The sequence below is a fragment of the Oryzias melastigma genome, linkage group LG4, assembly GCF_002922805.2.
Source record: "Oryzias melastigma strain HK-1 linkage group LG4, ASM292280v2, whole genome shotgun sequence".
Lineage (NCBI taxonomy): Eukaryota > Metazoa > Chordata > Actinopteri > Beloniformes > Adrianichthyidae > Oryzias > Oryzias melastigma.
In genome coordinates this window covers 2,172,506-2,190,280 of record NC_050515.1, presented here as the reverse complement: position 1 = coordinate 2,190,280, position 17,775 = coordinate 2,172,506, and the positions used below count along the sequence as shown (strand labels likewise).

The following is a 17,775-nucleotide window of genomic DNA, read 5'->3' as shown; positions in this document are numbered from 1 at the left end:
TGTTTTTGCAGTAATAGATAGAATAGAATAGAACGCTGCGACTTCCAACACCTGAGCAGCAACAGACAAAAACACAAACTCCAAAATTAAAATTTTTATTCAGTTAAAAAAACAAATCATAATTGGGAGCCAAAGAAAGAGCTTCTACTGGGCGCTCGTCTCATGCTGACCTTGGAGCAGCAGCCCTGAGAGGGACGTCAGGTTCTCAGGACTCTCACTGTGGTAACGTTTACAGTCCAGTGCTGTTGGTTTAGGCTCAGTAAAAGCAGATTTGGAAAAGAGAACTTGGTTTTCCAGGTCAACTTGAACGCCACACAGCTGACAGAGCTGAGCTGCGAGCGGCGGGTCTAAGCGCAGGAGCTGAGCGAGTCTGTCCAGAGGGAAGCGGCAGTTGCGGCTGCTGAATCCGTGGCTGTAGATCAGGAGGAGGGTCCGGCGGCACGTCACCAGGTGACGGTGCAGCGCGCACGTCTGCAGAAAGCTCAGGCCGCCGGCCAACCGCAGCAGCCGCACAGGGTTCCTCTCCAGGAAGGCTTGGTTGATGGACGTGGCGAGCGCGACTGAAGGGGACGTGCGAAGCTGCAGGGGGAGTTCCAGCACGTGCTGGTGGGCACGGACTGAACCTGCGGGGGGAAATCGAGCGGTTAGGCCTTCCAACTACCTTTACAGGTGGTTACGGGCCATCTGCGGGCGAAAAAGGGTCAAACCTGAACGGCAGGTGACCCGCACAAAATCAGCGAAGGGCCTCTGGTGCCGAGCAAGATGGGGCAACTTCAGGAAACCCTTTCACAAATACTTTAAAAACTTTTCAGAACTGTTAGCTTCAAAGCTAATAGTTCTGATAACGTGAATAAACTAACAGTTTACTGTGAAAGATGAGCCTCAAATGAGACAGAGAACGATAATCGTTTTATTTCTGTAATTCAATATTAACAAGTGTTCAAATTTGTATAACTTCACTCGTTTACCTCCAGAGAAAAAGCCAGCGAAATGCAGTTTTTTCTCTATGAATCAGATGATCAGAGAAGTAGTTACAGTAGAGCCGGGCGATATGGCCAAAAAAGAGAAGAAAAAAAAAGAAAAAAATCTTTTTTTTTCCTCCCTTCTTTTATTTTTTTTTTTAACAAAGGTTACAAATGACAATATTTTTAGCAAAAACTATTTTATTTGAACATGTCTTTTGTAAATCGGCTCAAAGACAAAGTGAAACTAAGTACAAACTGTAAAAATGTTTGTAGATCAAAGCAGCAGATGTTTTGTGAGCTACCGCTAGCCTTAGCATCCTATAAAGAGTTGCAGACCTCTGTCTAGACTTAACTTCAATAAATATTAGCTGACTTGTGTCGGGAAAATTCTTATCTAAATCCCAAGAAAACACACTTTACTTTGTTTTAAAACGTTTATGAAAATTGACTGTAGTTTCTCAGTAAAAGTGTTAAATGTCTTTAGTTAAAATATGTACATTTATCCTTTAAATTTTAGACAAATCATTATAAAAGAAGAAGGATTTTATAATAACTAAAATAGTTTCTGCATTTATACCTTCTTCGTCTGGTTTTATTCTGATTATTTTAAGCAGAATGCATTCCTCCTTCCCTCAGGCAGAAAGCATCGAAGGCATCAACTGACCTAAATTGTAGAGTAACCCCAGAGCCTGGAACTCCTCCTGGTTTGGGTTTGGACCAGAACCGGCTGTGTAGCAATCAAACAGCCAGCTGAGGAATTCCTGCAGGTGCGTGTCATTGATCCGCGGGTCGAACAGCCGTACGGGTTCCCCGCACAGACGGTAAGAAGCATAAATGAGGAACCGCACGATGGGCTCCAGGAGAGCCACACAGTCAGATCCAGACACTCTCTGGATGATCATGTCCTGCTTCACGCTCCGCAACCGATCGAAGACAAAGTTATAAACCTGAAAGACAAAATCACATCAGGGAAATCCATGTCGACAGGAAACGTTGATATATTTTGTTGTTTCAGGCTCTGCTTTTCAGTAAAAACTATTTATTGAATACTTTTCCTCTTAAGAATGTTGGAAAGATTTAAATGTAATACAACTGTATAATGAATGCATTGAGAACAAATGGTACAGGTGAGAGATAAAATATTTGAACTACTTTAAGATTTGACACCACAGAATTGGTTAAAGAAAAATAAATGTAACTTTATATGAGGAGCAACAAATGAAAATTAAAATTACGAAGCAATACTTAAAAAAAAAAAAAAATTGAAAACGTTGCTTTTGCATAAATTTGGGGAAAAACGATAATAGCACACGGGGAAAACAGTTGTTGTTTTCTTGATGCTGGCTCCTGAACATGTGACAAAAGTTAAAGGTGCAAAAAATAAGTTCAAGGTTAATCAAATATATTTTTACAAGGACTGTGAAAGTTGACACATTAGCGCACGCGATTAATAAATCATAATTAATACGTTATTATGTATTAAAGCTCTCAGGTGTGAGATCACCGAAATAAAACTCTGTTAAAATAAACAAACTTTTTTACATTCTGTGATTAAGGTTTTATTAAATTAAAAAGTCAATGTGGCATTTATTTGTAGTTTTTGGAGAAAAAGGATCTTTTATTTTTATAAAAAAGCAGGAAATGAACATCGATCTGACGGCTGTAATGCAGAGTAGCAACCTCGCTTTGGGGGCGGAGCCTAATGGAGCTGTCTCCTGTTAGAAATCCAAATACAAGGAAACTAACCATTATTTTATTTTGGGATGGGGACTGGCATGAATTTTCTACAATAAGGAGCATCGGCGTTGTCTAAAAATTGCGGAAACTCAGCGGTTCTCCGCAAAAGCCCCGCCCACTGCTGTTACGAGAGGCGAGCAGTTCAGAATGGGAAGACACGCCCCCACCTGTGTAGATTCCAGCCGAGCTGATTTGAAATCCAGCTGGATCAAACTTCCCAAAAAAACGTATTATTTATCACAAATACAATAAGGAAATTTTGGGATTAAAAAAAGCTGAAAAAAAAACATAAAGTAAAATAAAATCAAATAGAGAGTAGAGCTCTTGGGAGAAAATAATCTTGTTTTTTGGGCTGCCTGGAAGTTATAGCCACACAGACAGACTGAAGCCACATCCATCAGAAAGATCACATCATGGAGCTGTGAGGTCTGTGATTTTCATCTATCAACAGAAATATATGAGGCCCAAAGAAATCTGTTAATTTAGCCTGGATTTTTTTTAATATTTTCATTCAAAAACATTGTTAAGTCAAACTCAGGGAAACTGAGGTTTCAATATATTTTAAAGTAAATAAAAAGTAAAAAAAAAAAAACACAATAGATAAAAAGATACAAAAATAAATAAATAATAGTGCAAAGAAAATAAATAAGATTTTAACAGGAATTAAATAGTTAAGAAGTAAATTGTGATATTTGAGATTTAAAAAAAGAAAATATGATTGCGAAAGTAGGTCAAGTGCGGCAGGTGAGCAATTAAGCTGCGTCACCACGTCAGCGCGCCAACACGCACACAGTGATTCGGGTGTTTTGGAGAAAAGATTGATCTGACACGCCATCAGACAGAAACGAGCTTTGGGGGCCGTTCATCAACCGCGAGACTTTCCAAGGCATCTAAAAAGAAAAGTGGAGAGGCAGCCGGTAAGATGCGGAAACGCGGAAATAAACGGGGTGTTTGCTATTGATCAGCTGTTTCTTGCGGCTTCAAGTGCGCGTTTTGGTTGTGAATAGTTTGTAAATCCACGCTGTTAAATTTATTCTGTTTCTAATTTTTTTGATTGATGTAACTTTGTGTAATGCAATTTTGTATAGTTATTTATTTAAGTATGAAACGAAATTTATAAAATGAAAAAAAAACTCATTGTATTTATATTTGTGTACAGGTTTTTCACCTTGTTTGCTCACTGGGCTCACAAAAATGCGAAACTCTATTTGGAAAAATCACCATTGTGAAATGAGAAGAAAATCCAAATAAAAGAGTGGAAGACAAGTAATTGGGTCATGAGTGGAATCCTGCTAGTATTTCCTCCATTGGATGCCTTCCCCTTCAAGTGGGGTAAAAGAACTTGACAAACATGATGATTAGTTTAGTGACTAATGTTACTGTTGTTGTTTTTATGAAATTACACCTAAACTTTCATTATATGTTGTAAAAATAGTTTGTTGAACATTTTGGGGGTTTCCACAGCAAAATGAATCCCATTTTTCCAGATGGATTTTTCTGTTTTTGCATGATTTTGATGTCTAATGTGTGAATATAACATGGAAAAATGACATCAAATAAGCAACCAGGTAGTTTTTTAAATTGAAAATACAGAAAATTGAGTTTTAGACTCTTAAAGTGTTAAGAATAAACGTTCTAAATGTACAATTTTGCATGCGATTTCATATTGTGATTATTTGCAGATATAAGTAGTTGGCAAATACTGTTAAAATAAAAAAGTCACGATTAATCGCGATTAGTTTTCTCAAATAATTAATTTGTTAATTATTTTATATTTTTATTCATTATTATGCTGTTCCAGTTGATCTGTAAACAAACAAACATTTATGCTCTAAAGACCAGTTCTCCTCCACTTTTAAACTGACCTCTGTCCAGGGATGCAGATTGGGAGAAGCAGCGATTTCATCAATGAGGTAGTGAACTGTTTTCAACAACACGGCCGGTGGTCGAAGGTCAGTGGGGTTTGTGGCGTCTTTCCCAGCGGCTGGTCTCGCGTACTCCTTGACGGCACGCCGAGGGTCACCCTTGGGCCTTCGGTCTTTCTCGGTGCCCGGCACCATTTCAAAATGGTGAAGCCTGTTCTGAGCCTCGCGGTCCTGCAGTTCCTGAGAGGGACACATGGTCTGGCATGTTCCCTTGGGAACTGCTTCTGTGATTTTCTGTGCGAACTTCTGCTTCTCGTCCTCTGTAGCCACCGCTGGAGCTGGCCTTTGCCTCTGTCTCTGCCATTGGTCTCTGTTGTCCTCTCTCCTCTGCCTTCCTGATGTCACAGCACTCCTCTGTGACCGAGAGCTGCTGAAAAGAGTTTATTTTGAGTGGATTCAGATCGACACAACACACCGGAATAACACAGATTTTTTAAAAGTAAAAGTCACAACTGAGCTAAAACTGTTTGCCAAGAAGTCTGACATGATGTTAATGTAGCACAATTGTTTTCTTATTCAATGAGACACGAGAAAACTCCTAATTCATCTAAACATGACATTAATCCCCACTTAATTAAAAAATATATATATATTTAAAAAATAAAAAAGTGGGTTGTCAAACAATTCATTATTTTTGTTTAGTCCCTTCATTTGGTTCTTTCAATCTTAACAAAAAACACCGTTATGTTCATTATAAGCTAGGCTAATTGTAAGCTAGCTAACAACAACACGCGTCATTTCTATTCTTTTTATCATAAACGTAGCACAATTATGTGATCAACTGCCAGTTAACAAACACAAGTTTAACTATGTATTCATACTTTGTTTAGTTTTCAGAGAAATGCTTGTTTATTTGACACCTACATGTAACGGGCAGCTCTCCCGCGGTTCATTGGTACCCTCCGGACAATACCACCGGTACACTTCTTAAACAACGAATCAAATTAGTCATTTTATATAACGTAACTTCCGGAGGAGCATCCAGAATTCACGATATTAAATATTGGTCATAATATTTATCATTAAAATAAATTATATAAGAAAAACACATGTATACTATTTACTGACATTTTGTCTACATTTTGTTGTTTTTATCAGCCGCCTCAAAAGACCTAAGCGGAACATATATTTGTTCGACTTGTTCCTTCCGGTTCAGTATGCGGACGTACTGGCGGCTTTTCTTCAAAACATTATGGCGTCGAGACGAAAGACAGTAGCACCAAGTAGTTTTAAAAATACTTCTTCTGAGGGAAAAGGGTAAGTCACGGTGTATTAAGTAACATTTAAACATTTAGGATAACTCGAGTGTGTTAAAACGTTAATGCGATAAAAACGAAAGAATCGTCAATCTTGTGAGTTGTTGATTTGGCTAGCAGCGACGTTTGTTTATTTATTTATTTATCGCTGCAAGTTTAAACCTTTTGCGCTGTTTTTTAAAAGTTAATTTTTCCCATGTTTATTTCGCCTAACATTTTTTGTTTGTTTCCTAGTGTAAAAAGTGGAACGACAGCGGATACCAAAGCGAACAACAGCGGGAATGCAAAGAAAACTGTTAAACGCAAGTATTTAAAATGTGTTTTCACTTTGAACCCTTTGTTCAAAATAATCTGACAACAGTTTAATTCACCAATCTTTTTATTTTAAAACTGTTCTATTAAATTTACTAATCTCTTTAGTGTCTGTCAAGGAAATGATACATTTAACTCAAACTTAATTAATTTGTTTCTTTATTTCATTACTTTAAAAATAAAGATTATTATCCGCCTAAGGCATCTTTTTAATCTGTGATACAGTACTGTCATTTATTCTTTTTTTTAATGTAATTTTTGTACACCAATTTGTTAGAGATTTTTCTTTATCATAAGTTCATGTTCATGTCTGTTTTCTTGGAGGTTTGATATTTGTGGTGTTCAAAAACAAATTTTAAAGGTTATATCTGATAAGAGATAATAAACTGTTGAATATTATTTTTTTTTTTTAACTGTATGAGTATAAATCCACCTGAAGCATTTTTGGAGCGTTCTGTTGACATTGTTCTTTTCATTGTTAGCGAGTGGCACCATCGTCAAGTCTCGGTATCTCCAAGCTGCTGAGAAGACTTCCCTGTCAAAGGTTTGTATCTTTCATCTGTTTTGTTCTAGCATGTGCAGCATATGGAAATTTTCATTTTTTTATGTTCTTTTTTTTATTTTCATTTTTGAAGCTACACACAAGATTATATGATTGTTTACAGATTTTTCGGACTTAATTTCTATTCTAAATTGAGGTATATTCATGTTTCATTAATAATACATGCAGTGCTTAAAGGGAACTTTATGTTTTTATCTCTGATTATTTAGTTAATTTTGTCACGTCTCCATGCATCACCTCAGGGAGGAAATTTATTGTTTAGCTCCACTCAGCTGCAATACAGTTAATTTCAGTTAATCAGTTCATTATTAACATATTGTGTCTGTCAAATAAATTACACAATTCTAATAAACTAGGGCTGTGAAAGTTGACGCATTTACATGTGCAATTAATAAAAGACAATAAATGCATTGATATTTACCAACACTCTCAGGCGTCCTGCCTGCAGCTGTGAGATCAGTGTAATAAAACTGTCTAAAATAAACAAACTTCTTTTTACATTCTGTGAATGAGATTTTATTAAATTAAAAAAATAATATAGCATTTATTTGTAGTTTTTGGGCAAAAACGAACTTTTATTTTAATAACTAAGGTGGAGAACGACCATCAATCTGATGGCTGAAAGCAGCAGCAGCAGTAAACCTGTTATAGGGGGTGGAGCCTAACAGAAATGTCTGCTATTAGAAATCCAACCTTTGATTTTAGGAGGGGGTCCTACATGAATTTTCCACAATAACAAGCACCAGCGTTGTCTAAAAATTGCATAAACTCAGCGGTTCACTGCAAAAGTCCCGCCCACTGACGTCTCAGGGGGTGAGCAGTTCAGAATGGACAGACACGCCCCCACCTATGTAGATTCCACTCAAGCCGGCCTGAATCTAGCTGGATCAAACTTCTCCAAAAAAATGTTTTACTATTTTTCACAAACACAATAAAGATAAAGTATGCGAAAAAAAGAAAAAGCTGGAAAAAACAGAATTCCAGGAAAAATTGCAAATGGACAGCAGTGATGCATTTTTATTTTTTGGGCTGCCTGGTGTGACTTTAGCCTGGATTTTTTTTACATTTTCATTCAAAAACATGTTGATCAGTTTTTTTTTTTTTTTTTTTTTTGACAAATTGTATTGTTTTTGTTTTTATAAAATGACACCTAAAACTTTCATTCTATGTTGTAAAAACAATTTGTGAAACATTTTTGGGGTTTTCACAGCAAAATGAATCCCATTTTTCCAGATGGAATCTTCTGTTTTTGCATGATTCTATCTCCAGTGTGTGAATACAACATGGAAAAATGACAAAATAAAGGCGGTTTCACATAGGAGAGGTTGTGCTGAATAAATTGAGACCAAATAAGCAGCAGGTAGTTTTTAAAAATTCAAAACTAGACAAAAATTGAGTTTTAGACCCTTAAAGGGTAAAAAGTAAACCTTCTAAATGTACAGTTTTGTGTGTGATTTCACATTGTGATTCCTTCTAGATAATAAGCAGCTTCCAAATACTGTAACTTAAAAAAAAAATCGATGTCGATCAATTGCGATTAATTTTTTCCAGATTTGCGATAAATTCGTTAAATTTTTTTATCGATTCCTGAATAAACCCATTGAATCTAATTTTATAGAGTAACTCTCTGACCAATGAGTCGGTTGCAGCGCCTCAGCGTCCGTCTTCACCGAAACCCACCGCTGTCAAGCCAAAGTCGGGGACCCCAACCAGACGTTCAATGGCGCCTCAAGCACTTGCAGTGTGTGAGTTCTGGATATGATATTTATTTAAAATGGAACTCATCAGGAAAAACATTTTTAAATATAATAGTAAATTTTAAATAATTTTGTCATAAAATAACATTTTCGTTTTTTAAAGCGATGATGTCTAATGAAACCGAACCATCACTTCTGGGGAAAAGCGTTCTGCAGTCCACGTTTTCCGATGGTTCCTGTTTCCGTCCAGACTTTGATATTTCAGTCATCAAAGGTAAACTAAGTAAAACCTCTTAAAAATTCATTTATTTTGAAACTGCACTCTAACGTTTGCACTTTCACCTGAAACTTTAAAGACAAAACTGTGATTGAAAACACCGAGAAGTCGGACATAAATCCAGAAATTGCAAAGAGGATTGTTGAAATGGACACTTTTCTGCTAGCTTACCTCACAGCCAAGGTAAGAGCGCGTTTACTTTTCTGAATTAAACATTAACAGGAATATTGGGATTCATTAAGATAAACTGAGTCTCTCTTTCATTTGAGATGGAACACAATAATGCAAAATTCAAGGCGGAAGCCGAGGCAAGGATTTTGCAAGAGATGGAGGAAGAAGAGAAGCTGCGTGAAGAGATGAAAGAAAAGAAGCATCGATATCTTCTAGCAGAGAAGAAGAGGACTCTGAATGAACTGCTGGATTTGCAGGTCAGACGCTTGTTTCTAATCATTTGTTCTTAAGTTGATGTGGATGCTGTAGCCTGAGCTGTTTTTATGTGTTTAGTTTCAATTTAGTTATTTAAACAAATAATACATCATGAATTTGATCAATTATTTTCAGTGCTGTCATGCAATTATTTTTTAAAGGTATTTATTAATTGTGACTAGGGCTGCCACGATTAGTCGACTAATCGACGACTAATCGACTATTAAAATAGTCGACGACTAATTTAATAGTCGATTAGTCGTTACTTTATATTAAATGGAGTCAGTGTAGTAAATTTGAAAGTTATAATGGTGTTATGCTAGCTTATTGGACTATTTTGGCATTTATTAAGGTTTTTTAGGCTATTTTGGAGTTTTTATTTCAGCTACATGCTAGCTGTCTTTGCTAACTTAGGCTTTTTTAGGCTAATTTGGCCTTTAACTCATATTTTAGTTGGCTATCAGCATCTTCAGCCATCGTCACTAGCATCTTTTGCGGCCAAATTCAGCTTACATTTCATCTATAATGATGCTAGTGTGAATATATATATATATATATATATATATATATATAGTTTTTAGTTGGTTTAAAGTGAATGATGGTTAAGATTTGTGTTTTACATCAACTTTGTGCATGACCCGATTAGTCGACTAATCGGAAAAAATAATCGGTGATTAGTCGACTATTAAAATAATCGTTTGTGGCAGCCCTAATTGTGACCTGTAGTTAATTCCTTTTAATTGCAAATATTTAACCTAATTGATATAAAAAGCCTAATTTTTAAGGTTTTTTTTCCATCAACATTTGTGACATTGTGGTGCAGTAAAAGATCCACATATGACTCAAAAAGTGGATTTATACTTTTTTATTATTTTATTATTATTATAACAGACTTCCAGCATTTACTTTTTCAGCCCCAAGAGGTAGAATTTCAATCTTTAACAATTAAAAAAAACATAAATCCATCAGGCCTAAAGTTCTTAATTTATCATATCAAAAAACAGCAGAAACATTTTCAGAGAAATGAACTTCTTGTGATTAACATAATATATACTTTAGTCCACCTTTTATTACGACAGTAGAAAAGACGAGTGATTTTATAGTTTCCTTTAACCTGTTTGTTGAATTTGATCATTTTTTTTTACATAAGTAAATAAACGGAGGAAATGAAACCTGAAGACGTTGAGTGTGAGGGAATTTAAGAAGTTAGACTTTGTTTCTTTGAAACAAACATTTGCTTCATCGTCTGGACGAAAATGCGTATTCAAAGGGGAACTTTCCCTCTGGATGATGCTTCGTTTAACGTGTCACATCGATCACCTTCAGAGGGAATCCTCGGGGAGAGGAAAGTCGACTAGAGCTGAAGCCGTTACCATGACAACGTGACGCACCAGATTTCAGATAGTCCACTTTTAGTGAAAAATGAAATGAAAAGTTAAAAATATAGTAAGATTGGGTACGTTTTAGTTATGGATTTTAATATTAATGGTATGAGCAGGATAATGCCCTTCCAGGTGTGGATTATCAGACATGAACACCTTCATGGAGGAAGGAATCTGATGCAGTAATGAGATTAATTTAATTAAAAAAAAATGTCTGTAGTTAATTAATGCAATAATTTGACACCCCTAATTATATTTATTACAGATTGTTTTAAACGTTGGACTATCAGTAGGCATATACTCTACTGAAGCCCATTATGTAGGGATGGACAATAATAAAGAGACGATACTGGAATCAGAAGATTGTTGTAGAAATACATTCATCAATATGAAGATTTGTGGTTGTTGTTGTTATTGTGTACTTCTGTTTTGTATTTCTAAGGTACTTTTTAAACCTCAAACAGAGTTAGTGTTTGCTGTGGTTGAAATGTTGTATTTTTTGTACATATTGTCATGTATATCCTCCAGCAGCAACACTGCTTTGTAAAAATCCAAAATTGTGAACTCCTCCTGTTGACTGATGCTTTGTGTTTTGGTAAAACTGTTTTCTAGTCCACTGGTTTTTCATCATCTGAAAACTTTATTGTGACAAAAGAGGATGTCAATCCTTTATGTCTTCCTTTCATCAGATTGACATACTGGAGCCTGTGGCCGAAGCTGCCAAGCAGTTTACCAGCGACTACAAGTGTTTTGCATCCGCTGTCGACACCACCCGCCATTACTTACCGGTCAAGAATTTCCATGTTGACGGAGAGGGAAGACAGTTTTTAGGTAGCTCCCATATTTTCTCACCACAAATCGCTGAATTATTTAATTTTATTTAAATGACCCAATATCACAAAATAATTATTTCATTGGGCTTCATGCTGATAATTGTACAGAAGCAGAAGGTCGGTTATAAAATATAAACAATAGCTAAATGCTAAACTAAACAGACTAAATAAAACTGGTTATCCCTGCCCTTAAACCCTCCCGGTAAGGAAAAAAAAAACCTGATTCAGGAAAAAAAAAAAAAAAAGAGGAAAGCTTAGGGATGAAGGAGGGATCCTCTCCCAGGACGGACAGGCGATTTACCAGAACTGTTAAAAAGGAATTAGTTCATCTAACTCTACAACTACATATTTGAATGGAGTTCAGCCAGATAGGACTGGGGGACAGGTGGGGAGGGGGGGTCCACGGCCAAGACGAGCCAGAGGTGAGGTCCACGGCCAAGAACAGGAGCACAGAGGATCCAAGAGCGATCTCTCCCACTCCGAGATGCAAGTTGATGAGCCAGAGGTGTGGTCCACGGACAAGACGAGACAGAAGCACATTCCACGGCCAGGACGAGCCTGAAGCGTGGTCCACGGCCAAGACGAGCCAGAGGCGCGGCCCGCGGCCAGGACGTGCCTGAGGTGCGGATCGTCTGTGCCGAGAACAAGAGCACAGACGATCCACAAGGAATCTTGTAAATCCTCTTTCCCACTCGAATCGCTCTGCACCAAACAGAAGCATAGATAAATATAATAAAGAATAGAGGAGAGGAGAAGTAAATGAGAATACAGAATAGAACTCCAGAGCTGATGTGGATAATAATGATTAAAAAAAATCAAAAGTTTTTAGCGTATCAATATTAATCTAGACCTTCACTTCATTGCTTCTGTGTTTCAGTCATGCAGACTTTTACCAATTCAGCAGTAGAAATACCTAATTTATTTTGAAATTCTCACACTACTTTTTAGATAAAGCTGAAGCCTGCCTGAAGGAAACCGAGTCCCTGTTGTTGGAGTGCACACAGAGAGACCACGTGGAGACCAGCACGTCTTTGGAGTCCCTCAGGGACATGAAAACGGCATCGAGAGATATCAGTCAGCAGCTGTCAGGGTATGATGAACAACTCAAGATTGTTTTTGGATGTAATTATGTGACTTTAGTTTTCCTAGCTGCTGATAATGTTTTATTTGGAAACGCCTCTCTATTCATCCAGAGCGGTTGCTGAGCTGCAGGAGCTGTCCTCATTGGTCTGCCAACATTCAGTCCATGTGAAACAGGCTCAGGAGGAGGAGCAGCTCGGGACTTCAAGAACCAGGGAGCTGTTCTGCTCCAAGCAGTGATGGACGCTCCGTCAGCAGAAATGCACTTTGTATAACCGCTTAACTCCGAGTCCCAGCCTTGTTCTGCCCGCTTTAGATTTTTGTAACTATTTTGAGTATTTCTCTTTTTCACTGGCTGACTTTTTACCCATTTTCCTTTTTAAATGTTAATTAAAGTAAGAAGTCTTAATGATCAGTTATGTTGTGTTGATAAAAACTTGTATAAAATAAAAGTGTAGAAAATCCATACTTTGAGTGTCAAAGTTTTAAGAAGTTCTAGGTCAAAAATTGAAACATTTTTGACCTTTTTCTCTTGGAAAACAGCAGCATATGAAGTGCAAACTCATGTTTGACAAATAAAAACTGATCAGTCTATATTAGACCAGAAAATAATTTGTACAATGAATAAGGAGATTGGTCAAAAATAGGTTTGATTATATCTTGATAAATATTTTAATGTAGGATTCTTGACCACAGTAGGTGAAGTTTTTGGACCGTGACTGAAGCATCTGCTGTATCCATCTGTTCCTGACGGATGTAGAAGAGCTTTTTAGCTGTCTACTAAATAAATCTTTAGCAGGAAATTTACGGGAAGTGAAATTGTGTCTGGAACTTCATGGGCTAAAAACAGCGACAGCTTGCACAGTTTGCATGTAAATATGTTTTTTTTTTTTGTAAAATATCTTTCCCAACTCATTAGATAAATAAAGTGCATGACATTTTCCCATGTAATACTGACAAATGTAAGTCATCTCTTAACCACTAGATGGAGGCAAAGGTCAAAACCAACACAATCTCTGTACTTTTGCATTTAGTTCCTTCAGTTGGATTCCATGAAACATGCGTTTAACTAAATGAATAGTTTTTATGTTGTACTCTGTATAAATAAAACCATTTTCTACATTCTATTAACTCTTTTTCTGATTGTGGAGGAAATGTTTAAAGAAAATTAAGAAAACATTTCTGAGTATTTTTGAAACTGAATTGTGAATCAGAAGCAGATGCAAAAATTCAGTCTAAAAAAGATCATATTTGTGATGTTGAAAATGTACTGGGCGGGGCCACAAGCTTCCTGCTCCTCCCCATTCTGAGGCATCCGCTTACAGACAATTAAATCTTTAAATGTTCTCGTCTGAGCTGGAATCTGGGTCAAAACTACAACTGGATAGCTACGATACATTTATGCTGTACCGGTAAAGCCGTAAACTAGTGAGCATTTATGGGTGACAGGGAGGGGGGTGGGGGTTACCTGGCACCAACAGTGAACCTTCTAATGAACTCCTGCCGCTCTGCAGAAACTACATCCTAGAAAATGACAAAGTTTTTTAGTTTTGGCTAAAAACGGCCAAATCATTTCTATCCTTTGTTTGGACTCCATTAACTAGTACAAAATGACTAGGAATTGGCGGCGGAAGGACCCAAACGTAGGAAAGTAAAAGGTTTAATAAACAAACTGAAACACGACAAAAACCATAGGAGCACCTAAAAGGTGGCATAACAGCAGATGAACAGACCAGTACGAACTGAAAACCAGGCACTTCAACAAACTGAGGGCAATTGACTGAAATGAAAACAGCTGTGAATCACGATAAACCTGGAACTGGTGTGTCTGACAGAGAAACACCAAAAAAACAGAACCACTACAGTACCCCTCCCCAAAGGGGGCAATCCCAGACGCCCAAAATCAAATCACTCGGCAGAAGACATTTAACTGAATAAATATATACTTCTTGTGTCACAGCAAGTATAAATGGAAACATAAGTGTTCTGTATTCTAATAACTGTTTATTTAGTTTGAAGCTTACTCCTTATTCCTTAAAAATAGGTTGAAGAAATCCAACGACATATTTAAATTAACATTTTTGTTGTGTTTGAATTTTGTGATTGTGATCAAATCTTGAGAAAATAAAAACTACAACAGGTATAGATCCTCAGAACCTTGCTTAGTTTTTTTGTCAATTTTCTCGTGATAATGAGACGGTAGATGTCGTTATCACGAGATAACAAATAAAGATAAAGAATCCTGAAGGATCTCTTTTTCACACTGAGATCCAAAGAAATAATTTATTTTAGTTTGCTGTAGGCTGTACAATTTACATCAACTCTGAACTTGAAATGTTTTTTATTTATTTATTTTGATTGTATCTATTTGTTTTGTTAAATATTAAGGATATTGAAGGATAGGCATCTATTAAGCTTAATTTTCTTCTTCCTACTCTCTGCTTTTATTGGTTGTTTGTTTATACTGTATATTACGTAAACAACACAAATGGCAAACTAAACCAGTGAAAATAGAAAAAGAACGCTCCGTCTTCCCTACTTAAAGATGCACCAGGGTCAGGGTTGGACCGGCTGCAGCTGCGCAGGCGGCTCAGTGATCCTGCAGTTGTCAATTTCATCCGTGACCAGATAACAGGTTGTTGTGCGTTCCCGATGATCCCTCCCCCAACTTTAACGTGCCTTAGATAGCACAAGGAGTTGAGGAGAATTTCAGAGGATAAAGGTCAGCAGGTATCTCTGAACACCTGTCACCTTGGTGCTGGACCAATCAGCTGCGGCTCGGATCATGTATCAACAGACAGAAACTTGCATTCTATGATGTCATTTCAGACCAGGGTATGCTTTTACTCTGCTTAAGGAAACTGTACGATGGCCTTGCTCATAGGCAGCGACTCTCCTAAATGCATGAGACTGTCGGTTACAAGCTTTAACACTTGAACACCGGAGCTCCACTGTTTATGTTCTTTGATGTACTGCAATTTGTCATGGTGGTGCAGTGGTTGGCACTCTTCACAGGAAGAAGGTTCCCATTCCAGCTGGGTCCTTTCTCTGTGGAGTTTACATGTTTTCTTTTTGCATTTTCTCCAGGTACGACGGCTTCCTCCAAAAATGTGTTTCATAGGTTAATTGATGGCTCTTAATTGCTTGTAGCCAGGTGTGTGTGTGTGTGGGGGGGGGGGGGTGCAACAGACTGGTGACCTGTTCAGGATAAACCCCGCCTTCGCCCAACAACAGCAGAGCTGGTTACAAGAACCCTGTGATCCCAAAAGGGATTCAGAACAATCTGAGATGAATGGATGGATGGATTTTCCGTTGCAGTAATAACTGACAGCATGTAGTTAAAGCATATAAAATTCAGAGCTTCAATGCACGGCTGCATGTGTGCATCCCCGTCACACCTGTGCCTTCCTGCTGTGCAGCGTTCTTACCTGGCGATAAGCTGCAGTTTTCTTACACAGTGAGTGCTGACCCCACCGGTTTAAGCCAGTTTCCGACAATAGGTGGGATAGATGTGGTACTGGATGGCAAACACCACAATTTGCCCTCATTTGCTTCCAGAGATACAGAGAAGCAACATTTAACTGACTGTAGACAAGGGCTGCCACCATTAGTCGACGACTGATCAACTATTAAAATAGTCAACGACTAATTTAATAGTCAATTAGTCGTTATTTTATATCATATGGAGTCAGAGTGTACTAAATATAATGTTATAATGGCATTTATTTAGGTTTCTTAGGCTATTTTGGAGTTTAGCTAATATTTCAACTACATGCTCGTTGTTTTGGATAATTTAGGCTTTTTTAAGTTGTTTGAGGCTGTTCTGGATTTTAGCTATTTTTTCCAGCTGCATGCTAGCTGTTTCGGCTAAATTTGAAATTGTTTTCAGTTCTTTAGGCCAATTTGAGGTTTAGCTAATTAACCTTTTTTTGTTTTCAGGTTGTTTTTTAGTTTGGTTAATATTTCAGCTACATGCTAGCTGTTTTGACTAATTTTGATTTTTTTTCCCTTTTTTAGGCCAATTTGAGGTTTAGCTAATTAACCCTTTGTTTTGTTTTTAGGTTGTTTTTTTAGTTTGGCTATTTCAGCTACATGCTAGCTGTTTTGACTAATTTTTATTTTTTTGTTTTTTTTTCATTTTTTGGGCTTATTTGAGGTTTAGCTAATATTTAAGCTGCATGCTGGCTACTTTGGCTAGTTTTGGCTTTTTTTGTTGTTGTTTTTTTGGGTATTTAGGAGTTTGGCTAATATTTTTGCTACATGCTAGCTGTTTTGGCTAATTTAAGCGTTTTGTCATTTTTAGGCTAATTTGGTATCTAAGTAATATTTTAGCTGCATGCTAGCTATTTTGGCTGATTTAGGATTTTTTTGTATGTTTTTATTAGGCTATTTTGGAGTGTAGCTAATAGTTCTGCTATTTGATAGCTTTTTTGGCTAATTTGGAATTTTTGTCATTTTTTAGGCTTGTTTGGTATTTAACTAATATTTTAGTTGGCTATCAACTTCAGTGTTTTTAGCTATTAGCTTTAGGGATTTCAGCCTTCAACTTTAGCATTTTCAGCTATCAACTTTAGCATTTTTAGCTATCAACTTTAGCATTTTTAGCTAGCAATTTCAGCATCTTCAACTACCAGCACTATCATCTTCAGCGGCCAAATTCAGCATTCACACTAGCATTATCACAGGTAATGCTATATATCTAGTTTTTAGTTAGTTTAAAGCTGATGATGGTTAAGATGTGTGCTTTACAGCCAGTTTGTGCATTACCTGATTAGTCGACTAATCGGAAAAAATAATCTGTGATTAGCCGACCATTAAAATAATCGTTTGTGGCAGCGCTACTTTAGACCAACGGTTTCTGCTTTTGTTGATGTCATAATTTGACTCAGCGTCTCTGAAATAAAATGTTTGACCGAGTTTTCTGTGTTTCTGCTGAACATGGGGGTTAAGCTTTGAAGGCGGCTTCATTCTGACCTTTCTCTAATGAGTTTTTTGATAAAGGTTGGACCCTGGGGCATGTCAGTGTATCCTAAATGTGTGTGTGTCCCGCCCCACATCATCCGTCGGTTGGAGGACTAAGCCTTATCGTGGTTCTCTCACTCTAATAAAGCCGGCTGTTGTCCGTCCGTGGGCTGGCGGTCCGTCTCTCACCACCAGGCAATGCTCGGACCAGCGTCAGCTCTCATGGAGGATCCATCCACCAGCAGAAAACTCTTTCTGATCCTAACGAGTTTTAATGTTTAAAACAGACTTTACTGCTGTTTTCAGAAGTGTTCAGTCTGAACAGAGAAAGTGAGAAGAGTCTGTTGAAAGACGGCATTAA

The 17,775-nt window shown here is 37.3% G+C and overlaps 2 protein-coding genes across 4 annotated transcripts; one reads left to right on the top strand and one right to left on the bottom strand.

The window, feature by feature from the left end:
• Positions 1-79: 79 nt before the first annotated feature.
• sac3d1 (SAC3 domain containing 1) lies at positions 80-5,579 on the bottom strand. 3 transcript variants are annotated; one of them, XM_024278334.1, is made up of 4 exons: positions 5,492-5,579; positions 4,568-4,997; positions 1,630-1,912; positions 80-623 (listed from the first exon to the last, which is right to left on the bottom strand). In XM_024278334.1, exons 1-4 carry the CDS (start codon positions 5,518-5,520, stop codon positions 145-147), a joined length of 1,221 nt encoding a protein of 406 aa, XP_024134102.1. In that variant the 5' UTR covers positions 5,521-5,579; the 3' UTR covers positions 80-144. The 3 variants fall into 3 exon arrangements, with proteins under 3 accessions (XP_024134102.1, XP_024134103.1, XP_024134104.1); XM_024278335.1 differs by having other exon boundaries at positions 4,568-4,994; positions 5,492-5,578; XM_024278336.2 differs by lacking the exon at positions 5,492-5,579 and adding an exon at positions 5,449-5,466.
• A 147-nt stretch (positions 5,580-5,726) lies between these two features.
• On the top strand, positions 5,727-13,261 carry haus8 (HAUS augmin like complex subunit 8). The gene is made up of 10 exons (XM_024278333.2): positions 5,727-5,884; positions 6,118-6,185; positions 6,678-6,739; positions 8,376-8,502; positions 8,618-8,728; positions 8,811-8,914; positions 9,001-9,159; positions 11,229-11,370; positions 12,321-12,462; positions 12,566-13,261. The coding sequence occupies exons 1-10, from the start codon at positions 5,820-5,822 to the stop codon at positions 12,690-12,692; spliced, it is 1,107 nt and encodes a 368-aa protein (XP_024134101.2). The 5' UTR covers positions 5,727-5,819; the 3' UTR covers positions 12,693-13,261.
• The last annotated feature ends 4,514 nt before the right edge of the window (positions 13,262-17,775 follow it).

What these genes read in the sequence shown, in the direction of transcription:
- sac3d1 (XM_024278334.1), bottom strand. Translation starts at nt 5,520, where the DNA reads ATGAACCGCGGGAGAGCTGCCCGTTACAT. An exon ending in GGGAGAGCTGCCCGTTACAT is followed by an intron (nt 4,998 to 5,491) that starts GTAGGTGTCAAA and finishes AACTCTTTTCAG; the next exon opens with CAGCTCTCGGTCACAGAGGA. An exon ending in ATCTGCATCCCTGGACAGAG is followed by an intron (nt 1,913 to 4,567) that starts GTCAGTTTAAAA and finishes TTTGTCTTTCAG; the next exon opens with GTTTATAACTTTGTCTTCGA.
- haus8 (XM_024278333.2), top strand. Translation starts at nt 5,820, where the DNA reads ATGGCGTCGAGACGAAAGACAGTAGCACCAAGTAGTTTTAAAAATACT. An exon ending in TGCAAAGAAAACTGTTAAAC is followed by an intron (nt 6,186 to 6,677) that starts GCAAGTATTTAA and finishes TTTCATTGTTAG; the next exon opens with CGAGTGGCACCATCGTCAAG. An exon ending in ATGAACTGCTGGATTTGCAG is followed by an intron (nt 9,160 to 11,228) that starts GTCAGACGCTTG and finishes TCCTTTCATCAG; the next exon opens with ATTGACATACTGGAGCCTGT.